Genomic DNA, 21,653 nt, shown 5'->3' with positions numbered 1-21,653 from the left:
TTGCTTTACTCTAAATACTAAAACCTATTGAATTTTGCTCCTGTGAAAATACAATAAGATTATTCATATCTTAGAAATTAGCCTTTGGAGTCTGTGAGAGTAAGTATCTGAATGGCACAATGTTGGTACCTGACAAAGACTGTCGCTTAAACCATATGTGTATTTATGTATATGCATATCTGCATGTGTCTCATATTGATAATTAAAGATTTTTAATCTGCAGTAATTCTGTTGTTATAATTTTTTGTAGTTGATGTACTGTTGAAGTGTGTTTTAAATATTTTATTTCAGCATTCTCAGTATTATTAAGGGAACATCTGTTTACTATCTGAAGACTTGAGAAAATGCAACAAGATTTAGAATAGTAAAATGGTTCGGTTGCTTAATACCAGTAGTAATACTGTGGGTACAGAAGGGAGAAATTCTGGAGATGAGTTCCATTTCTTACAGTCATAACATTCTGGCTGATTCTGGTGGCAATCTAGTTAGATTTCTTCCTATCTATCCTTGAGTCTTTAATGATTAAAAAAATCTTGCCGGACAGAAAGGTAGAAAGCTAAATAATAATTCCAGGTTGGAGGCTCAGGAAGGTCTGTAACTCTTTGGTTTTGAGCTAGTATTTTAATACTGTGTGTGCTTATCATAGCCATAAAGAACAGTGGGTGAATCAAGAGAAAAGGACAATGGAAGAGAACAGGCAAATTTTTGGATTTGAAGGGAAAAAAAAGTTAGCATTGCTTTTTAAAATGACATATAATTTATATTTATACTAGATTTTAATGAAGGAAGAATAATAAAATACTAGAAGTGCAAATAAAAGTATTTATGACTGCATATTACTTGAACTTGCAAGTAGTTATTATAGTTTATTGTTTTACTGATAACAAAGTTGAGCAGTAGCACAGTAAGTTGTCTGATTTATTTTTTCTTAATAATTGGTGTTTTATAAAATGAGCATAAACTCATTATTGAATTTTCCTTTTAGATAAATGAATTGGTGGATGCCCGTGATATCAACATTGGAGCCTGGTTTGAAGCTCATATAGAAAATGTTACCCGAGCAACAAAGGGACATAAGAATGGTAAAGCTCAAGGGAAGAGTGGTAGCACTTACAAAAGGACTAATGGAAACTTAAATCAAGATCATTCTAGAGAAAATGCAAATAATTTGGACAGTACACCTTCCACATCTTATTCAGACTGTATGGACACTGATGAAGAAGCTATTTATCATATCAAGTATGATGAGTAAGTGCTACTGATACTATTTTGAGGACATCACATGTTGTTATTTGGTTTGTATAAACCAAGAATTTCTTGAAGAAGCTTGGAATCAAAGAAAGCAAGTTCAATATTGCAACCAAGAAACGAAAAAGTAAAAAAAAATATAACACTTTTCAGTTGGATATAGCAAATCCATTGGCAGCAATGATGTCTTTCATGCCTAAATATTTGTGAAGTATTAGTATCTTCTCCTTATAAGAATATCTTTCTATATAAGAATATGCATCCTTTCTACATAAGAAAAAGAACTATTTAACTAAATTTTTACAGTTGTTTTTTTCAAGTAAGGTTTTTTAAAATTTTTTTTAAAAAATATTTCTGGTATATATGGAATTCCTCTAAATAGAGCTGAAGGAGAGCTCCCATTGAAGCAAATTTGTGTTACTTAATTTGGATTTATTTTATTCCAAATAGAGTAATTGTGCACAAAATTTTGGATCTGCTCTTATAGTAGAGATTTGTTATTGAGAACTTCGTGACTGAGGGCTTGAAACTGATCCTGAACTGGAGGAAGAGGGCATTAAGGGTAGAGTTTTATCAAGTTAGTTTAGGGCTTTTTGTCCCTTCTCTAGTCATAACAAATTCTAGAGCCTGCAATGTGTGGGTGGGAAACCTTGAGTTTGAAAGGATTTTGTATTTATGAGCAGGCTTTGCACAGCTTCATTTGCTTGGGAAATTGTTCTGCAAGTTTTTTGGTAATAATGTGTTAAAGCAGTAAGTTAAGCTTTGAAACAAATAAAATTTTTAATTAGTTGAGTATTTTAAATTTTTGATACTGAGATTAGTAAAAATACTGTAGTCAGTGAAATATAAGGTTGAGGTAGAAGGATGCAGAGTATATTAAATATTAACTAAATGTAGATTTCCACAACACTTTTTTACAGTAGCTATTTCTACTCTACATATTTTATTACATAACTGCATCTGAATTACAGAGAGGACTTATTGTTTCTTGTACTAGTAATAGATACAACTTAATGCACTTTTTTGACTCTATGCTAAGTTTGGATTCCATATCTGCAACTCTAAGCATTTTACTTAAAAAGTTAGAGAATTAAAAATTTGAAAGTTACATAGTCAACTATTATGATCAAAACAAAAATATTTTTCTGTGCAATTACTGTCCTCGGTGGTGTGATTTCAGACTTGTCTTTAATATTGTCTGATTTTACATTACTGTGGATATCTGTAAGTTAGTAATTGGCATCCATTTCTGAGAAAGTGTTTGTAACTATTGCTGTGAAATTATGGTGGTTTTTTTTTTTTTTTTTTTTTTTAAGATGTATTATTTTTTATGAGTTGGAATTACAGAAGTAGAAAAGTTTCACAACAGTTCTAATTTTTCTTTGGTATAGTCTTACTAAATTAAAAGATTGACCTCTATTTATGTGTACTTCCCTTTCAGCAAGTGAAGACAGTCTTTTTACTCCTACAAGGTGCTTATGTATAGCAGCTCCATACATTTAGCCAATAAAATTGAGTAAGGCACAGAAGCATAATGTAGCAAGATGGTCACAGTTAAACTGATCAGTCTTAAGATATTGGAAGTTAGAGCTTTTGGAAAGAAATGTTATTGGAAAGTGCAACTTGTAAATTTATGAGTGAAAGTTCTTGATGGATGTTCCTGATACAATTCTTTTGGGGGCTCACTTTTTTTCTTTTAGCATTATCCAACATGCACATTCCTATTGTAACTACATTTGTACTTCTACCACTTTGTTTTCATACATTAGTGTTTACCTCTGATGTCTGTAGACAACACTTTTATTCTGCCACCTCTTTGCTTGATGTGGATAAGTAGGAAGATCATGGTGTACTTTGACACACAGTTGTTTTCTGCTACAGAAACATATTAATTTATCTCTTCACTCCTGTTCTTCAAGCGTCCTATCTTACTGTGAGTACTATGCCCTGCACAGTTACTTGTGTGTGGGTGTTTTGTTTTTCAGGTTTGGATTAAGCATTTTGCTGCCAGATGTACTTGGCATTTTCTAGTCTGTCCTTGTGGTGCTGTTTTGGAGAAGCTTTTTTCTTTTTTATCTCTGATAGATAGTGGCTCTCATGGGTGACATAGTTTTAGCTCCATCTTTCCTACAACAGGTATTCTTACATGACACAGACATGACACACTCTCCATTATAGATAGAGTAAAAATATAGAGCAAAAATTACTTAAAAATGAAAGACATAAACCTGGTGCCAGTAAAGCCATCAAAATTACTTTAATACATTGGAGAAACTGTATGTCAGAGATGGGCACAAATGCACACACACAAATCATAACTGATGCTTTTCCAATTTGAAAAAAAAAATCACCATGAAGATTACAGTTGATAGGATTACAGGGATAGGTCAGGTCACCTGTAATGCATTGAATTGGTCTACTCTACCCCTTAGATCACTACATTCTCCTATAGCAGTTTTTCTTAAGGGGTGAAGAAGGACTTGTCCTTTTCTTAAGTGAGAAAGCTGGCTTTAGCACCAGGTGCTGCTAGACTTACATATCACAAGTCCTGTACAAAACCTAAATGCTTTAATATGCAGTTTTAGATTTCATAAAAGTGTTCCTCCTCGGAGGGGTTCAGTGTTTGCTTGTTCCTCTTTCTGTTTCTTGTTTAAGTAGTGTAGTTAGAGTGAATGTGAAAGGAAAAAATATGAGAGAGCTCTTTTTGCAAAGAGTATAGTTAAGGGAAATTTCCCTTTCTGGGCAAGAATTAATTATAGTAATCTCAAAGGGGTAACCACCTTCTGACTAAACAGAGCTTTCCTACCAGCTGTGACTGCTGCAGATAGGAGGTACTACGCATTCGTCGGTGATTTTGTAGATAACAGCTCTGGTGAGTGAGTTGTTTCTGTAGTAGTTTTCTCCCACCACTTCCACCACCATGCCCCACCCCAGCTATGTGTCTAGTATTTAACTAAATTGCTGCAATAGTTATAAGGCCCACTTATTTCTGCAGAGAGAAAACCTTGGGCCATTGGGAGGAAAAGAACTCAGTTTCAGATTGCACTTACCAAGAATTTTGACTCCACTTCAAAGATTTATACTTGTTTGAGAGCCCTAATTTCACCAGTGAGCAAGACACCAAAATACCAGTTTTATTACCAATGCTGACCTTCAGGCAGTATCAAATTTCTTGACATCCCTTTCTGGCTATGTAACTTCTGCGTGACAGTCCATCTTCTGCTTTCCATTTCTGAATGCAGGTTTTTCCCTAATGTCAGCAGTTTGAAGGTGTGTTCCTGTTTTTGTCAGTGTTTCTTCCTCCCCTTAGACTTTATTCCCTGTATTTCCATTTCACGTTTGCATTTGTGGGTATCACAAGGAGCCATTAAACACTTTGAAGTGAGGATGTGCTATCAGGGTTCATACAAAATCATCATACATTTCTTTCTTCTGCTCCCAGCAACTGACTTTAAATACAGAAGAAATTAACCTGTCTTGAACATAAAAAAGCTGAATCAGGATTTGAAAGGACTTGTGAGGAAGCCAGCACATGCTGAGGTCCTAAAATTAGCTGAGATAACTGTAGGTGATCTCCACCACATTCTTAAGCTTGCTTAAGAATCACTTCCAAATCAGAAACAGGACATTTCAGTAGCAGAGTGGCACCATAAGGACATGCCTACAATGCTGTGTTATATCAGCATTTGCCCTTTCCTCTTACCTTATTGTATTTCATATTTGTTACTGGTGTAGCACTGGTTATCGTGTACTTAGTTTCAGGGAGAAAGTTCTCATTCTGCAAGTATTGGCTTCTTGATCATCCCCAAAGCAGCAGGAAGACTTAGGATTTACCCTAAGTATTTGGATTGCAATCAAGTAATGTCTTGTCCTTTCTTTTCTTGTTCCAGTCATTTGTAATAAAGTCTTTCCATTTAAGAAGGCCCTCAGCAGAAGCCACAGGGAGGCTGGATGTTTCTGCAGCATGAGAAATTTCAGTATGCCAACTTACATGCAAGTACAGATTAAGTGTGGCTCAAGTGTAGGTAACTTCTTACAAGGCCATTGTTTTGGCTGATGATATTCCCCTCACGTTTTATTACAATCAGAGAATTTTATTTTAAACCATGAGGTAATATCTGCATCATATGCCATATAAAGTATGCTGTAGTTATTTCTTCTAGGGAACTAATTGCTTCTCTTTACTTCATGCTTAATGTAAGCTGTGGAGTAATGCCCTCAGATTTTAAAGATGTACACACACTCACATATTAAGAAAATTAGGATTTCACTGTGGTGCCACAGAGATCAAGAAAGTGTAGTCATCCTGTGTGGCTGTTAAAGCAATATGCAAGACACAGTCTTATAGCTGGAGAGCACAGACTATACTGAGGGCAATGAGGAGAAAAGTTCTAAGTACTGCCTGGTCAAAAAAACCCACTTTGTACTTGAAAGTGTAATTCACAGCTGAAGAGATTGTCGAGAGAATAATAGTATTAAGCTTGCTTTTATTTTCTCAAGGAATGGTTTGAAGACAAGACTTCCTTAGCCAGGTCTATTTTCTGAATGTTTTTAATATGAAATTTTCACATACAGGGAGTAGGCTGGGATTTAATCTGAGAATTCACTTAGATCACACTACTGATAAATTGATTTTTGGACACCAAAAGACATTATGGGCCGTTCTCAGATGAGGTAACTTCTACTTCTTTCTTATACTTTGCTTTCCAGCTGTGTATATCTGATAGTGAAGTTGCATTGAATTTTGTAGTTATGTGACTGTACAATGAAGTGCTCTTGTTTCCTAATATATCTAAAAACTAGGTTTACTAGGTGAATGTTACTGCGTTTTTCATTCATCAGTCAAATAAATTAATCCTATATCCAGTGGGGCCTCATATAGGAAAGATTCCCTGCTTCTTTGAGAGGTAGCTGCTTTCTGCAGCATTAGTGATAGTGCATGATGCAAACTGCTCTGTTTTGTCTTCTGTGAAGAAGTGTCAAAATACATTCCTTTGCATGCTATGTGTTTCTCAATTAACCCTTGTAAATGTTTAGTTGAGTTATCTGACTTTTCTTTATAAACATTTAACACAGAAAAGAATGCAAATCAGGAGGATACGTATTATGAGATTCCTGACTCTAGTCTGAGACACTGAAGTGAGGAAAGGGATTCCTTTTGAAGGACATGAAGTTAATGGCTAGAAACATGACAAACTTATGGGAGCTATAAACTGTAGTTTTCTTTATAGCACTTACATCCTTTTGTTTATGTTGGAGAGTTTAGAATTTCAGAAGAGAAAGAGGAATGAAAGCTATATTGTCTGCTAAGTAGAATGTTAAGACAATCTGTTCCTATGGGTACCACATGTTCTTTCTGACCTTATGTCAGTCACAAAATATATATAATTATATTTGTAAGTAGTCTGAGTGACTACTTTGGAGCACCTCTCCTAGCAATGTAATTTTGTTTTCCACTTCCTAGTATCAGTGATTAGTTTGTTTACTCATTCAAAATTTTTACCTCATACAGTTTATTAGACAATCTTAAAGTAATCAAAGAGCTGATATGTCAGATGTCTTTTTTTCTATATATCCTCACTAGAAAGCATGCCACCAGAATCATTCATACTTGAAAGTATTTTATGGGAGTAGCTACACACTGCTGCTCTTCATTTTCAGAAGTTAGTTCCTTGTAAGGTTATTTGTCCCATTTGCATTGGGTTTCTGACTGCTTATTTTGTGTTTTATAATGTCTGAGTATTTGTATTGTAGTCAGGGTTTTGGCAACAGCCATTAACTGTAAGACTCTGATTTCTGATGTGGTAGGTTCCTTGTGCAAACTGAATAGGAAAAAGCTTGAGGAGACAATCTAGGTGCTTCTTATGTCTCTTTAGAAAGGATTTGAGCTAAGGGAGGGAAGCTTTGTTGTCCTGGCAAGTGTTTGAGAGAACAACTAAAATAATAACAGTTAAAGTTTTTTTTTGTTTAAAACTGATTCTTGGCTTAAAAAAATTGTGTAAACAGTGAGAGTAAGATTGAATGTTACCACATATTAATTTATCTTGAATTAGCTGTAGGTGTTCTCCTTGCATTTCTGAGGAAAGTTTTTTGAAAAAATGCATGACTTGTCTGCTATCCAGGGAAGTAAACCTGTTTTTCACGATATTCACATTACTTAAACTTGTAATACAAAATTATTGTATTAAAAATTGAATGTTCTGTGTATTTCTTACACTTCTGAACTTCTGTTTTGATATACTTATTTCCAGGTTGTCTCCTTTCAGAGTATCCATGTTGTCTGAATACTTACACGACAGCGTAGTCGTGTAAGACTAGAAGTTACATTTTTGGAAACTCAGAATTAAAGTAATTGGGAAACTAAGATCATTCTCTTCAGGCTATTGATACAGTTTCTCAGTGTTTAAGCTGCTTAATTCTGTTATTAGTTGTTAGGTCGAGTTCTCAAAATCTTGTTTATGTTCCATGTGACTGATTTTTTTATCTTTATTGATATTCAGTATCCCTTCAAGTCTGTCTTTTGAAATATATTACTTGTTTTTCTTGTAATAACAAATTATCAGACCTACTGGTTTTTTGGAAGTGCACAGCTTGACTACCCCAATGATTTTTTTTTCCATTCATAATTGTGCCTTACAGTGTAGTGCTTTTTGTAACACTGTGTTGGCTTTCTCAAACAGTACAGCAAAACTGGGCTGATTATTTTCTCAGGTTAGAAGGGAGTGGGGTGGTAGCAACCTAATTTTTAACCAGTTCTGCCTTCTTAGTCAGATTTACCTCTTCCAAGAGTTCATTCCTTTCTGTTTCTTTTTTTTGTTTTTGCCCTTCTATTCCTTCATTCCAGAGTTGGGATGACTCATTTCTGAATTTTATGATTGAGAAAATAAATGATACTTCAATTTTATTAGTATTGGAAAATAATTTTTAAAATTGTGCATCTGCACTATCATTCCTTGCTGTACTAGTGTGGACAGTGGTTGGGGAAGTCTTTACTTTTGTTTTTATTTTTCCAGTTCTATTTGTTCTAGTAACAGCTGGGAAAAGTGTGAGAGGATATGTTGCAAGGTCTCAGTAAACTGAGTAGGCTTGGGTTTATTCTGACATGGAAATACTATGTGTCCTGGCGTTGGAGCATTTTAGGAACCACTGCCAACCATCTGGCCATAACTAAGAAATACTGGAATTTTTGCTTGATGAATAATTCTTTGCTATGGAGACTGTCTACAAAGATAGGAATTCTCAAGAAGTCCTTGCTATGCTAGTGTTGGAAATGCTACAGGGAAGAATTAAATTAGAGATAGATAGAGACTCCTATGGGAAATATTCATTAAATTCTTATGATTATGCTTGCTGTTACAGCTCTTTTTTTCAGTATTAGTTGCCAAATTTCCTAAAAACATGGAAAACCAAGAAACTGTCCACAGCTGTTTTAAATTTCAAGGTTTAATTTTGCCATATAATCTTCATTTCAACTGTACAAATTTATGCTAGGCTAATTAAAACATTGCTGTGAAAATTTTTGTTTTCTCTTGAGTGTGATCTTAGGATTTTAAATGTAACTCAATAAATGAGAAAACACTTTCAGCATATGTTCATGTCTCACAGTAGTCCTTTATTAAAGCTTCCCGGAATGGGCAAGAATTAATTTTCAGGTAATTCTTGAGGTTACAATACCATATTTATTCTCTTTATATTTTGATTTATCTACATCCATATCTTGTGATCTATGCTAAATATTATTCTTCCATATTTAAGAATTAGATTTTAAATTAATGTGATTTTTACAAATGGCATGTTAAACTTTAGGAAAATGAATGTGAGGTAGTAGAATTTTCTAATGTGACCGTCATTTTTTTCTTATTTAAATAAATTGTGGCATTAGACACATTTGAGGGCACAAGTTTACTGTGAAAGTACTCAATAGGACTTAATAGTATAAAAATGAATAGTGGTACTGACCTTAACATACAGAGTTTAACTCTGCAGTTTTTAGCATAACTCAAAAACTTGTGGCAAGCTTCTGCTGTTTTGCCTGAGATATCAGTTATGGACCAATATGAAGGGTTAAATAGCTAGTAGCATTCATCAGCAACCATGAAAATATTTCTCTATGTGCACAGCAGTTAAAACATTCAATATCTGTAACCCTTTGCAAAAGAAAGGTAAAATGTGGCAAAAGACATCTCATTTGTTTTTTTCTAAAGTTTGTTAGTTTGCGTTTTTGACCAGATGATTAGAGGGAAAATGCACTCAGTGGAGAGTCAGCCTTCCTTTTCTTCCTTTAGAAAACAGTTTCTGTTTATAAAAGGGGACTGGGGGGGGGAAGTGTCTTTTGATAACTGATAGGCAATATTTTTACTTGGGTTTTTTCATGAACTACTTCTAAGAACAAAGGTGGAGACATTGTTAATGATGATGTGTTGAAATTCCTCATCAGTACAATAGGAAGGATCTGTTCTGAGTTCTATAGAGGTGAGAAAGACATTAAGATATTCATTCATATTAAGATATGAATCTTAATTTAGGGAAAAACCCTTGTCCAAAGCTCGCCCAGGAAAAACAGAAGCTAAAGACATTTTACTTTCAGAAGAGAATAGATTTTTCAGATCAGGTTAAGTTTTTATGAATGTTAACTCTTGTAAGTCAATTTTTTTTTAATAGTGACATAGGAACTTCTAAAATGTTTATTTGTTATATTTATGATTCCATATGTATTTCTTACTTGATTATTTCACTACATAAATGGTGTCTGGTTTTGATCTATCTTCTATAGTTTCCTGATGTTTAGGCAATATTTTGGTTTCAGAGTTCCAGTAAACTGAGTATTTGCTATGTTCTACTTGCTGTCTTCTACAACCTTTAGGAAGGTTTTACTGTAAAACTTTTGAAACTGATTAGTAGGTCAAACATAGCTGTCTTAAGATTTCAGTAGCCTGTTGTACAATAATGTGATGTTATTTAGGCATTCAATAAAGTAGGCATGATCTCTATAGCTGTTTTTTTACTTTTTCTTATTATGTGTAGGTGAATCAATCATGGTTTTTGTGGCTATAACAGTTAAAATAATAATTAATATGGTAGAACAATATGGTAATTCTTTAGGTGAAAGCTGCATGGCATAAAGGCAAAACCTCAAATGTTAGCTTTTCAGTATGCGCTGAATTTGGAAACAATATGGGCAAAAAAACCTCAGGAAATGTGGAGAGTTACATTGTTTGAAACTATTGTTTTGATAATGACTTGATCACAGTCTTTGTATGATGTAACTTCTGTTGTGAGGAATTTTATAATTAGGGTCATAAAAATGTTTGTGCAAAAACAGGCTTTGTATTTAACTTTTTAAGTAGTTAGAGATATGTTCTTTTACTTAGCCATTAGTTTATTGGAAGGTACACCCACTCTTAAACTGTTGCCGTTCATGCTTCATTAAACAAAACTATCAGTAAATCTCCCCTGTTCCCCCAGCCCCCCACATCAGTAGTAGCAAACTGGTCTGTTAGATTCAAGAGAAGGCATAAAACAAGCAAAATGAACCAGTTTAAAATGTGTCCAGTTTCATTGATGGGCTTTCAGTCAACTGTTCAGGAGTAGACATCCTGATTTCAGGCTATAGTCTGTCGTTCTCATGCTCTTAATGACGGTTGTTTTAGTACCACTTACTACTAGTACAACTTACTACTAGTAAGTTGCAATGTGCAATTTTCCCAAGACCTTGAAATATTCTTGTTTACTATAAGGGGAAGTATGTTGTAAAGTGGTAGAGCCAGACTTTTATTAGTAAGAGTTGGATGTTGCCATTAATATTTAACAATGTGGTTTGATAAAGGTATATTAATTTAACTGTGAGCGCTCTTGTTAAAGTGCCAGTAATTTCATGATGAAAATATAATTTTAGATACATCATCCTCAGCGTTGTTTGTTAAGAAGGGATAATTTTAATAGCACCTGTTTATTTGCAATAGACTAATTTCATTTTCCCTGTTAAATTTTTCTATGAACTCATGTAGTACTAGCTAATGGTGGGAGATTATCTGCCTACACACAGTATGAAAAAGGAACTTCACTTTAGCGTCTTTTAACTTCTTGTTGAAGGCTAGCTTTTTTTTTTTGGCAATTAGTATTTTGATCCTGTCTATATTCTGCTATTTTTCCAGCACACGTGCAAATACAGGCTCTAGTATCAAGTAATAGTTGCCTTATTCAGAGGAATATAAGAAAACTGTAGTTTTCATGAAAACATGTAATGAAAACTACTAACTGTAGTTGAAATGAAAAGTATCTCAAATTTAAAAAGCATCTCAAATTTCCTTCCTTCATTGGGATTTTAGTTAGAGTCCTGTCAAATAACACTAAATTATTGAGAAGTGCATATAGATTTACTGATTTTTTTTTTTTTTAAACTCATGGAAGCTATTTTTCCCATCTGAGATGAAACAAATTCTTAGTCTGTATTTAGAGGAAAGCCATATTTTTAAAAGGATAATAAGTCAGATTTTATGGTTTTTGTGTGCCCAAAGAACATTTAAAAACTTTTATTTCTGAATAAAGTTGTCTGTGACTTTCTTTTTACTGTTCCCATAGTCATAATCATTGGTGTTGTTGGTTTTGCTTTTCAAGGTACCCAGAAAATGGCATAATAGAAATGGACACAGTTAATCTTCGGCCCCGAGCAAGAACCATTCTGAAGTGGAGTGAGCTAAAAGTGGGTGATGTGGTGATGGTTAACTACAATGTTGAGACACCAGAAGAAAGAGGATTTTGGTTTGATGCAGAAATTACCTCTTTGAGAGAAATCTCAAGGACTAACAAAGAGGTTCATGCTAAAATTCTGCTGGGGTAAGATTTGCTTGACCAACTCAGAAAATCTCTACATATAATATGAAATGTATTTGTTTGGTTTTTTTTTTATCTGCTAGTCACCACTAGATTAATTTTAATGTGGTTCTTTGATTCCACAGCTGTGTGAATTACAAAATTACAATGCATGGTTTTTACAATGTGCAGACTTAACTGTAAGTCAGAATTTTTAATTTTCAGGAGATTGCCAGAGGCAACCATAAAGGTTTTTATGTATTATGTGTGATTCAGATTGATCAGAGCATGTTCCAGTAATTTTTTAGATAATTGGGAACCCCTAGGTCTCACTGAATATGAGTCATCTCTGACAGTTTGAATAAGTCTGTAAACTGGCTAAATAAATTTTTAAAGAATAAAATATTTATTTAGTATTATAACCTCTGATAAGTAGAGTGTGGAGCTGCTGTTAAGTTTTCATTGTGACTGAGATCACCTGAATATCTTTGTTTTGTTTTACTATTTCATTTTAAAACTTCTGTACAGTTCTTTAGGAGTAGTGTTTAGTGCAGATATCCTTAAGATATTGATGTCAGTAAGTTGTGTTGTTCCCTTCTTAGGGAAGGAACAGATGACCAGTGGATGATTTAATGTTGGCACATCCCACATTTACTCATGAGTGTTACCATTGTTCTGGGAATGTATTCCTGAAAATGAATTGGACTACTAGTATACCTTGTAGTTTTCTTTACAAGAAAAGAGGATGCTGTATCTGTAGGAAGACTTAGTGTGAGTCATGGTTACTTGGGAGAGACACACAGAAGTTGCTGTGAATCTGGTCTAATTCCGTATTTTGTGTAAAAGTGCAATCTTATCTAGTACTGGGAAATAGCAAAGACATTGGCTCAGTAAAGCATGCAAGTAAATGAAAGTCTGTTTTGGGGGTGAGTTTTAAATTTAGAATTATAGTAGTTTCCTAGACATTCTCAGTGCATTATAGTCATCTTTTATTAAGTAGAGCAGGCACATGGACGTGTTTTGTAGGCAAAGCAAAAAAAACCCAGACTTGAAATACAAACCTAGAAAAAAATGAGAAGATATTTTGAATTATTAACTTGAAAGAGAGAAGAGATTAAGAAATGGAGGACGGGATCAATGGAGAGACGCAGATTTTCATTGTAGTGCATTTAGTGCTAGTGGCATTTGGTGAGTCAGGGATGGGTTTCATGGCCTTCTAAAAATAGAACTGCCCAGAGTACAGTTTACATCAAGTTCAAATGTCAGTTGATAACATTATTTAAAACTGCCTGCATGGATTCTTTCAGAGTTTTCCCCATCCGTTAAAAATAGGATGATCAAAATATGTTTTTGTCTTGATTTGACAAGACAGGTGTCTGCTAAGGAAGGCAGGAACCTCCCCTGAGATGGAAAATGTAAACCCCCTCCCTCCGAATTACTATAATTTTGAAATGAAAAGGCTCTCAGGCAAAGATATGGGACTAGGAATAACAGTTCTTTACTAGGAAAACTAAAAATGCAAATGTAATAGTACAAAAAAAAAAAAGCAAAACTACTGACAGAGTCAGAATACAACCTGGTACCCTGTTGGTCAGGATGTCGGTAGCAGTCTGATAAAATGGTGGCTGCAGTCCTGCAGAGACAGGTGTGGTTCTGTAGAAGCAGTGATCCTGTAGAAGGGTGCAGTTTTCCTCTGAAGGTCCAGTGGTGGTGTCAATGGGCCTGGTCTTCATCTGGGAATCCAGTGGGGAAGACAGCTATACACCTCTGGGAATCCAGTGGGAAAAGCTGCCTGTGGTGTTCCAAGTCTCAGATCATAACCAGGTAGGAATGCTTGGCTCTTCCCCCTGGACAGAGCATCTCCCAATGGGATGATGCAGTTTTATCAGTCATGCAGTGACACTCAATGGCTCATTAACAGAAGATTTCTCCCTGAGGGAGGATTGGTTGTGGAAGAGATAAAGAAAGCTGCCCAATTAACGGAAGATAACTGCTCCACCTCTAACAAATAGGAATAGAATACCCCATATTTCCAACCTAAGACAGTTTTATATTGGCAAAAGGAAGCTCCTGGTGGCTAGTAAAAAATTCTGCTTGGAGCTCTATAGGGTAGTCTTTTCTATATCTAAATAAACTGATAGTTATGCTTCAGACTAGAAGATGCTAAATTCAAATACTGTCAGTACTGTGCCTGGTACAATAGGGTTCCCCCTGATAATAACACTTATACCTTCTGAAAGGAGTTGGGAGGAAAACAGCACAGTGGACATATTTGAAGGTTTAATTTATTGATCTTGCCATTTTTGACAATGATTTCCTGAAGCTATTGGTATAATCACTGGAAATAACAAGAATATTCTGTTTGTGGTCATGCTTTGAAGCTAGTAGAACATATGCTGAATACTTTTTTTCGGTGCACATTTTGACATGTGTATTTGTTTTGTATTACTGTTACTCATATCTTAGTCATAACCAAAAGGAAAATTCCTGTGCAGTCTGTCATCATTAGCTCATCTTTTGGAAAATATATATGAAATAGCGAATTTTACCAAATAGAGGATGAGACTGAATAGGGGAGGCAAACATCATTATGCAGAATAACTGACCACCTATTATTAATTCTCATTTCTATAGTATTCATATTGCAGCTGAAATTTGTAATTTTAGGATGTCTAAAACATATAGAACAGGATTTTCTGTGTCTCAGATACAAATATTAGGGAAATAGCAGTGCTTTGGGCATGGAATAGGACTTAAGGTTTCTCATGACTCTGTGTGCATGATTGCAGTTCAGGATCTCTGAATGTGAGTTTCTTATTTTGGAGTATCTGTCTCTCTGAATTTATTTTAACTGGCAAGGTGTTCCATCTCTGGTTTTAAATATCCTCTGTTTTTCCCTTTGGGGAGAGTGTTTTATTTCCTAACGACAACACTTGTTTGTAGTCCAGAATAATATGACGTTGTCTTTGAGGTTAACTGTTCAGAATTTAGCCTTGGAGCCAGCAGATACGTTTAAATTCACCATACCAAATCAAACCAAAGTAGATCAAATGATGCTCTGCAGTCGCTCCTTCCTAGAATTGAAAATAGAGACAAAATTAGATCTTAGTTTTCCTCACTAAACACTTGAAAGTCTGAGGACAAGCAAGGACTCTGTCAATACCAAAACTCTTTTTTTTGCTTAAGCCTTTGGAGGTGTGTAAGAATGTAGATATAAATTATACAGAGTGAACATAATTTTCTTCTTTAGGTGAGTGAATGTTCAGTCTTCTTTAGGTGAATAAGTTTCATGTCTTCACCTATGCAGCTGTAAAGGAATGTAATACAATGGTCTTAAATTTTCATGTTCATATATGTCATCTTTAGTTCTGCAGGGTTTTGTATGAGCATTCCTGCTCCCAAAAAGGAATTTTTTTTCAGATTACTTTCTCTTAATTTTTAAATATTTTTGTTGTATTTTTCTTGTAACATGCCAGATCTGCTGTTTGTCTTCCTCTTTTTTTTTCATGGTGTGCATTCATATTTATCATCCTACTACTCTTTTTATTCTTATCTAGCATGTTTTATTCTCAGAATGCAATATGATATTTTAAAATTATCTTTATGCTACCTGTACAGATTTTACTTTTAACTTCTCCCTTTACTTCTTTTTGGACAAGATTTTCCATTTATATTTAACTTCTGATTTTTAAAAAAATCATACATATATTTGTTTTTACAGCTTTGCAAAGGCACAGAAATTAAATGCTTTACCGAATAGTGAGGTATTCTGTAATAGTGAGTGAAACAAACTGTGCATGGGGTTTTTTGTTTATAATTTCAAGAATTCCTGTGCCTCTGAGAATTTCTATCTAGTTAAAAAGAAAGTTATTGGTAGTTGTACCTTGTTTTGACACTTTGGAAAATAACAGTACCATACTTCCTATCACTCTCAGTATATATTGTGATAATCATCATGTTAGAGTTGTTGTCGTGAGTTGGTAGATGCCCAATAGTACAGTTCTCACAGTGCTTCTTCTTTAGGTCTGGAATTTTCATTAATGTGGTTTATATCTTACTAATGCTTGCATAATTTTCTACCCAAAGTAGCATCTTTGTTTATTTATTTTATTTGTAGTGTCTTTGACTATTGCTGGTTGATGTGGGAGGACATTGTTTTGATGCTGTGTGAAATAATAACAGTATTTACTTGGACCCATTTTCTCAAATAACTTTCATGCTATATCAGCAGGTATCCTAGTAATAAGAATTTTAATTGCTGAAGACCTTACCTACAGGTTTTTTGCACAGATGTAAAAGTGGCATATTTCTTCTAGGCAACAAAACTAGTAAAAAGGTGAATTTATATGTCTCACTTTCCTCTTCTTGTGACCTCAGTGGAGCTGGTCACCTCCTTTGAAGAACAGAACACCTCTTAAATCAACAAGACTGTTTCAAATCAAGATAGATTCTGAGTGGCCAAGAATCCTGCTGGGATTTTTGATGATGAATCTGTAGAGGTGATGCCTAGAACTTTTTAAGCATTTCTTTGTACTGCTTTTACTAGTGTCTATGGCTAGAGACTGCTCTTTTTGTGCTACACAGCCTTAGGGAATAATCTCACAACTCGTAACAGGAATGACTCTTGACACCCAGAATATTTTGCATACTACTTAATTACCTCATTGGACAAAAGAAATCATGTTAGCTGAAGTGGTATGTGAGTGTAATTCTCTATTTGAACTTAGAAGTGAAGTTTACTGTACATTAAGCTCTTCACTTCTAAATTCAAGATTAGATTTTTAGCCCTTCTTCAGTTGTGGTTTCAGTTTTGAGGAAAAGTCAAGAATTAAAAGATTCAATAGGCCTAAGTACAGAATATTATTAGAGACTTCTGAGTAGTGTGAAGTGCCTTTGGTTAAGGATCCAGGTACAGGACAAATATCCCAGGAGATATTGGGACATCCTGGATTCTAGAGAAATGTTGTTATTCAGGCTGTATTGTTTCTGTCAAATGTCAAACAAAAACATTATCTGACAGAGAATTACTCATTAAGAGATCATGAGCAGAGTGAATCCTGTAACCATTCAGTGTAGGACTTGTCCTCTTTGCAAGATATTTACGAGATACAGTACCTTGATTCAGCAACTATGGCATTAAACTCGTGGTGTTGATACCAGCTAAGGAGAGACTCATGGACCTCAGCCTTGAAAAGGACTTGGGGTGCTGGTGAATGAGAGGCTGGATGTGACGCAGCCATGGGCACTCACAGCCCAGAAAGCCAAATGTCCTGGGCTGCATCCAGAGCAGTGTGGGCAGCAAGGCCAGGGAGGGGATTCTGCCCCTCTGCTCTGCTCTGCTGAGACCCCACCTGCAGGGCTGCATCCAGGTTCCTGGCAGGGGATGGAAAGGACATGGACCAATTGAAGCAAGTCCAGAAGAGGCCAAGATAGTTGAGGGGAATGGAACACCTCTTCTATTAGGAAGGGCTGGGAAAAGGAGACTTGCTCCACCTGGAGAAGATAAGGCCTCAGTGTGACCTAATTACAACCTTCCAGTATCTGAAGAGAGTCTTCAAAAAAACCAGAGAGACTTTTTACAACAGCATGTAGAGAGAGAACAAAGGGCAATGGCTTCAAATTGAAATATTTGTTTTAGAGTAGATACTGGGAAGAAATTTTGTAGTATGAGGGTGGTGAGGCATAGGAACAGGTTGCCCAGGGAAGATGTGGATACCCCATCCCTGTTAGTGTTCAAGGCCGGGTTGGGTGGAACTCTAAGCAGTCTGGCCTAGTGGAAAGTGTCCCTGGCCAGGGATTGGAACTAGATGATCTTTAGGGTCCCTTTCAACCCAACCGTTCTATGATTCTATGAAAGAGTACATTTTGAGAAGTATTTGGCTGACTTACAGATATCCTTTTCTTATTTCTTTCTCCTTTCCCTTTGGACAGAAGTTTCTATTTTACGAACACTCACTAGTTGTGATGGACATGTTCTACACAGATCATAGCTATTCCTTCACACTCCTTATCTGCATGCTTCATTGTTCTACATCAAAGAGGACAAATCTTCAGGAGGTTCCCAAGACTAGAAAGGATTTGAAGGATTACTGGTTTAAGATTTGCTTGTCCCTAATTATTTTCTGATATGGAACATATATTTGATCTGCATACTTCCTTTTCTTGAAAAGAGAACATAAAAAGTAACTGATTTGTCCTTTGTGTCATTTCCCTGCATATTGGCTGATCTTAAGTAGCAATATGGGGAAACTGATTGTTTCAGGTTGGTTTCCTAAAATGGAGGGAAAGTAGACTAGATGCTTGTAATTTGTGTTAAGTCTTTTGGACTGTGAATATACTGTTTTTTGAAATTCCAGGATTGTATTGGCAAACCATATCTGCCTTTCAGAGAGAGCCAAAAGAGTAAGCCAAATTATTTAAGATCCTTTTAGTCCTGCTGGTGAAAAGGGTAAGACTTTGGAGGGCAAATCATCCCAAGGGAAAGGAGCGAGTAAATTCTGTGCATCAAAACCTGGTTAAATGCACAGCTTATGTCAACAAACATTTTACTTTTAATAATACCACTTTGACTTTTGTCCCTGACAACTGCAGAAAGGCAAATCCTGCATCTGTTTTAAAAGAGGGCTAGTCAGCCTTATTTCAGTCTTTGGGAGAAAGGGGACTGTTTTCATGAAGTGCTGGTGAAATTGTGATGATTAGGAATAGCCAAGGTGAAATTTTTTTATAAGAGTAAATTGTGCCTTACAAAGTCATCTGCCTACTCTGATAAAATTATTTTCTCTGTAGCCAAGTGCCTTGGTTTGAAAAACAGGTGTCTGTCTGCTAAGGGAGGGCAGGAGCCTCTCTTGGAATGGAAAATGTAAACCCCTTCACTCCAAATTATTATAAGTTTGAAATTAAGGGGTTCTTAGGCAAAGATATGAGAGCAGGACTAGCAGTTCTTTCCTAGTATGCATGACAGAGCAAACAGCAGCAGCAGCTGTGGCGCTGACACCGAGCAGAGCCCAAACCCGGTCCCAGCCCTCTCTGGGCCGCAGGCGCCTTCCCCGCTGGTGCAGTTCTGCTCGCAGCCAGCAGGGGCGCTGCTGGCTCCCGGCGGGCAGGGCGGGTGCGGTGACTCCCCGCGGCTGCAGGGGGCGCTGTGGCACGGCTCGGGCAGCGCGCGGTAATGGCGGCTCGGCCCGGACGGGCAGGGATGGTGGGGAGGCTGTGGTGCACAAACCCTGGGGCAGCCGATCCCTGTGCTCCAGCAGGACTTACAGAAACAGCAAGCTTGATCGGCAGGATATCTTGGAGGACAGGGAGTGCGGAGCTACAGTGCAGCGAAAGCTCGGAGCGGTGCTGAAGAAGTGGCGGGAGCAGGACAGGGGCAGCCCGGGTCCCTGCAGGGCAGAGAGGGGCGAGTCAAGATCCCGGGCACCCGAGCAGACGGTGATAGGTCCCTCTCTTAGTGAGGTAGGTGATAATAAAGTCTCAGTTCAGTGGCTGCTGTCCTGAGCAGAGGCTCACCCCACAGCAGAAGAAGAAGGGCAGCTCTGACTGTCCTCATCCAAAGCCTAGAGGGAGAGAAAGAGAGGGAAAGCAGTTGCCCCAGCCCTATCTTTTGTCATCCCAGTTCTTCCAGATAAGAGAAGTTCGACAAGATGCCCTCCTCCCCTGAGCTTGGCCACATCTTTTGTTTTTCTTAAGTACCCAGTTGTTAGTGTTTCCTAGCAACTAGCAGGGAAAAAAATCCCTAAGTTAAATGGAACAGAGAGAAACCTAACCCCCACCACCAAGGACAGAGCAAAAGTTGTGATTTAATTCAATGTCAAGTGTCCCATTATCCTGTCTCAGTCTGGTGATTCCTGTAGTAAACTGGAGGATGGACAGCCAGGTGGGTTTAGAAAAAGAAAACATTGAATGATTGGCCTCAGAGGATAGTGGTTAGTAAGTTACATGCTACTTGGGAAGTGATGACAGGCAAGGAACTGCAAGGATGTGTCCTAAGGACCTGTACTGTTCAGTATCTTTTGGCAAAACAGTGGACTCTTGCCAAGTTTGCAGACACAGTAAATTGATGGAAATTCAGGGGTAGTACTTCCAAGCAGAGAGACATGAACAAGCAGAGGAGGAATGGGTGGCAGGAGACTCAAGAAAGTCAAGATGGATGAATACAGAGATTTCTTCCACCTGGGAAGGCACAACCCAGGTTGAAGCAGGTTGAACTTGAAGCAGTACTCACCGGGAAGGAGGTCTGATGAGAGGGATGTGTGGGTCTTGGTAGAAAGCAAGGTGAATATGAACCAGCAGTGTGTAATGAAGATTAGGAGTATTTGGGCTGTATAAAAAGAAGAGTAAGTAGAAGACTGGGGAAAGGCATTTACTGTCCTTTACTAAGCACTAATTAAAATGCATCAAGAATATTCCACCTACTATTCCATTCAGCTCAAAACAAACACCCTCTCATCTCAATGGACAAAAGAGAGATATATAAAATGCAGTGAATTTCAGCAGAGAGGCAGAAAATTGATTCTTTGGATTACATTTAAAAGCTTAACATTTCAATTAATTATGTGTTGAAACATTAATTGCTTTAAAAAACAGAAAAAAGCATAAGTAAAAAGTGTTAAAATTTCAAATGTTTTGGGTGTCCTAGCCATAACTGTAAAAGTATATTTTGAAGGTGAAGAATGGGCTGACTTGGATCTTGAGGGTTTTGTTTGGTTTTCCAGAACATAAACTATATCTTCAGTATTTGTAAGTGTCCTTTCTTTAATAAACATGCAGACTTGGAACTACAGAGTCTTTTGACTGGCTTTTTAGGGGTATTTAGAAGTATTCTGAAGTTTATTTCTTCCTACTGAGGAAAGTAAGTCCAAACAGAAGAGGAAGAACAGAAGAAAACAAATTTAAGTGCAAAAAGGCAAGCAGTTGGGTGGGTATAGTGGTGGAAACTGGGTGGGAAGAACTGATAAGCAATACTGGGCAAAGCATTATGAAAATAAAAAGAATAAAGGAGTGGTGTTGAAACATATGTATAAATTTAAGAGAAACTTCAAAGATGGAAAGGAACTCTTGATATTGTTCAAGCAGGATCAGCCAGAGCACTTTGTCTAGGACTAAGCGTAGTGGGGCTTTTAATAATGTTATGGGTGGTTACTCAACAAGCTTTCTGAACAATCGACTGTAAAAAGAAAATTCACTCCTGCCGCATAAAATGCATTTTTTGTGTATTTGTGTCTTTTACCTCTTATCTTGAGAGAGGACTACTGAGAGCAGTCTGGCTCCCTGTTTATACACATAGGTAAGAAACATCCTCACATAACCCTTCTGTTCTCTGGACTAAACACTTCTGTATCAAGCCTATTAATCATTTTTGTATCCCTTTTCTGGAACCACTCCTGTAAACCCATGTCTGTGTTCTCTGGGGAGCCTATACCTGGCCTAACTAATGCTGAGTCATGATTGGCAATTGCTTTCCCTCTACCCCTCTACCTGCTGGCAGTGCTGCTCTTAATGTAGTCCAAGAAGCTGTGGACCTTCTTTGCTTGCAAGGGCAAATAACTGGTTTATGGTCAGCTTGGTTTTTTTTGTTTTTTTCTGGTTTTTTA

General features: G+C 36.6%; 1 protein-coding gene across 2 annotated transcripts in view; it reads left to right on the top strand.

The window, feature by feature from the left end:
- The window catches only part of UHRF2 (ubiquitin like with PHD and ring finger domains 2), an 82,720-nt gene that overhangs the window by 18,338 nt on the left and 42,729 nt on the right, over window positions 1-21,653 (top strand). For both annotated transcript variants that reach the window (XM_066569864.1, XM_066569863.1), the window contains exons 3-4: window positions 986-1,248; window positions 11,866-12,084. In XM_066569864.1, the coding sequence (XP_066425961.1) occupies window positions 986-1,248; window positions 11,866-12,084 (482 nt within the window). The remainder of the gene's footprint in view (window positions 1-985; window positions 1,249-11,865; window positions 12,085-21,653) is intronic.

Source organism: Molothrus aeneus, chromosome Z (assembly GCF_037042795.1).
Source record: "Molothrus aeneus isolate 106 chromosome Z, BPBGC_Maene_1.0, whole genome shotgun sequence".
Taxonomy (NCBI): Eukaryota; Metazoa; Chordata; class Aves; order Passeriformes; family Icteridae; genus Molothrus; species Molothrus aeneus.
Note: the sequence above shows the minus strand (reverse complement) of the source record. Positions and strands in the feature narration are given on the sequence as shown.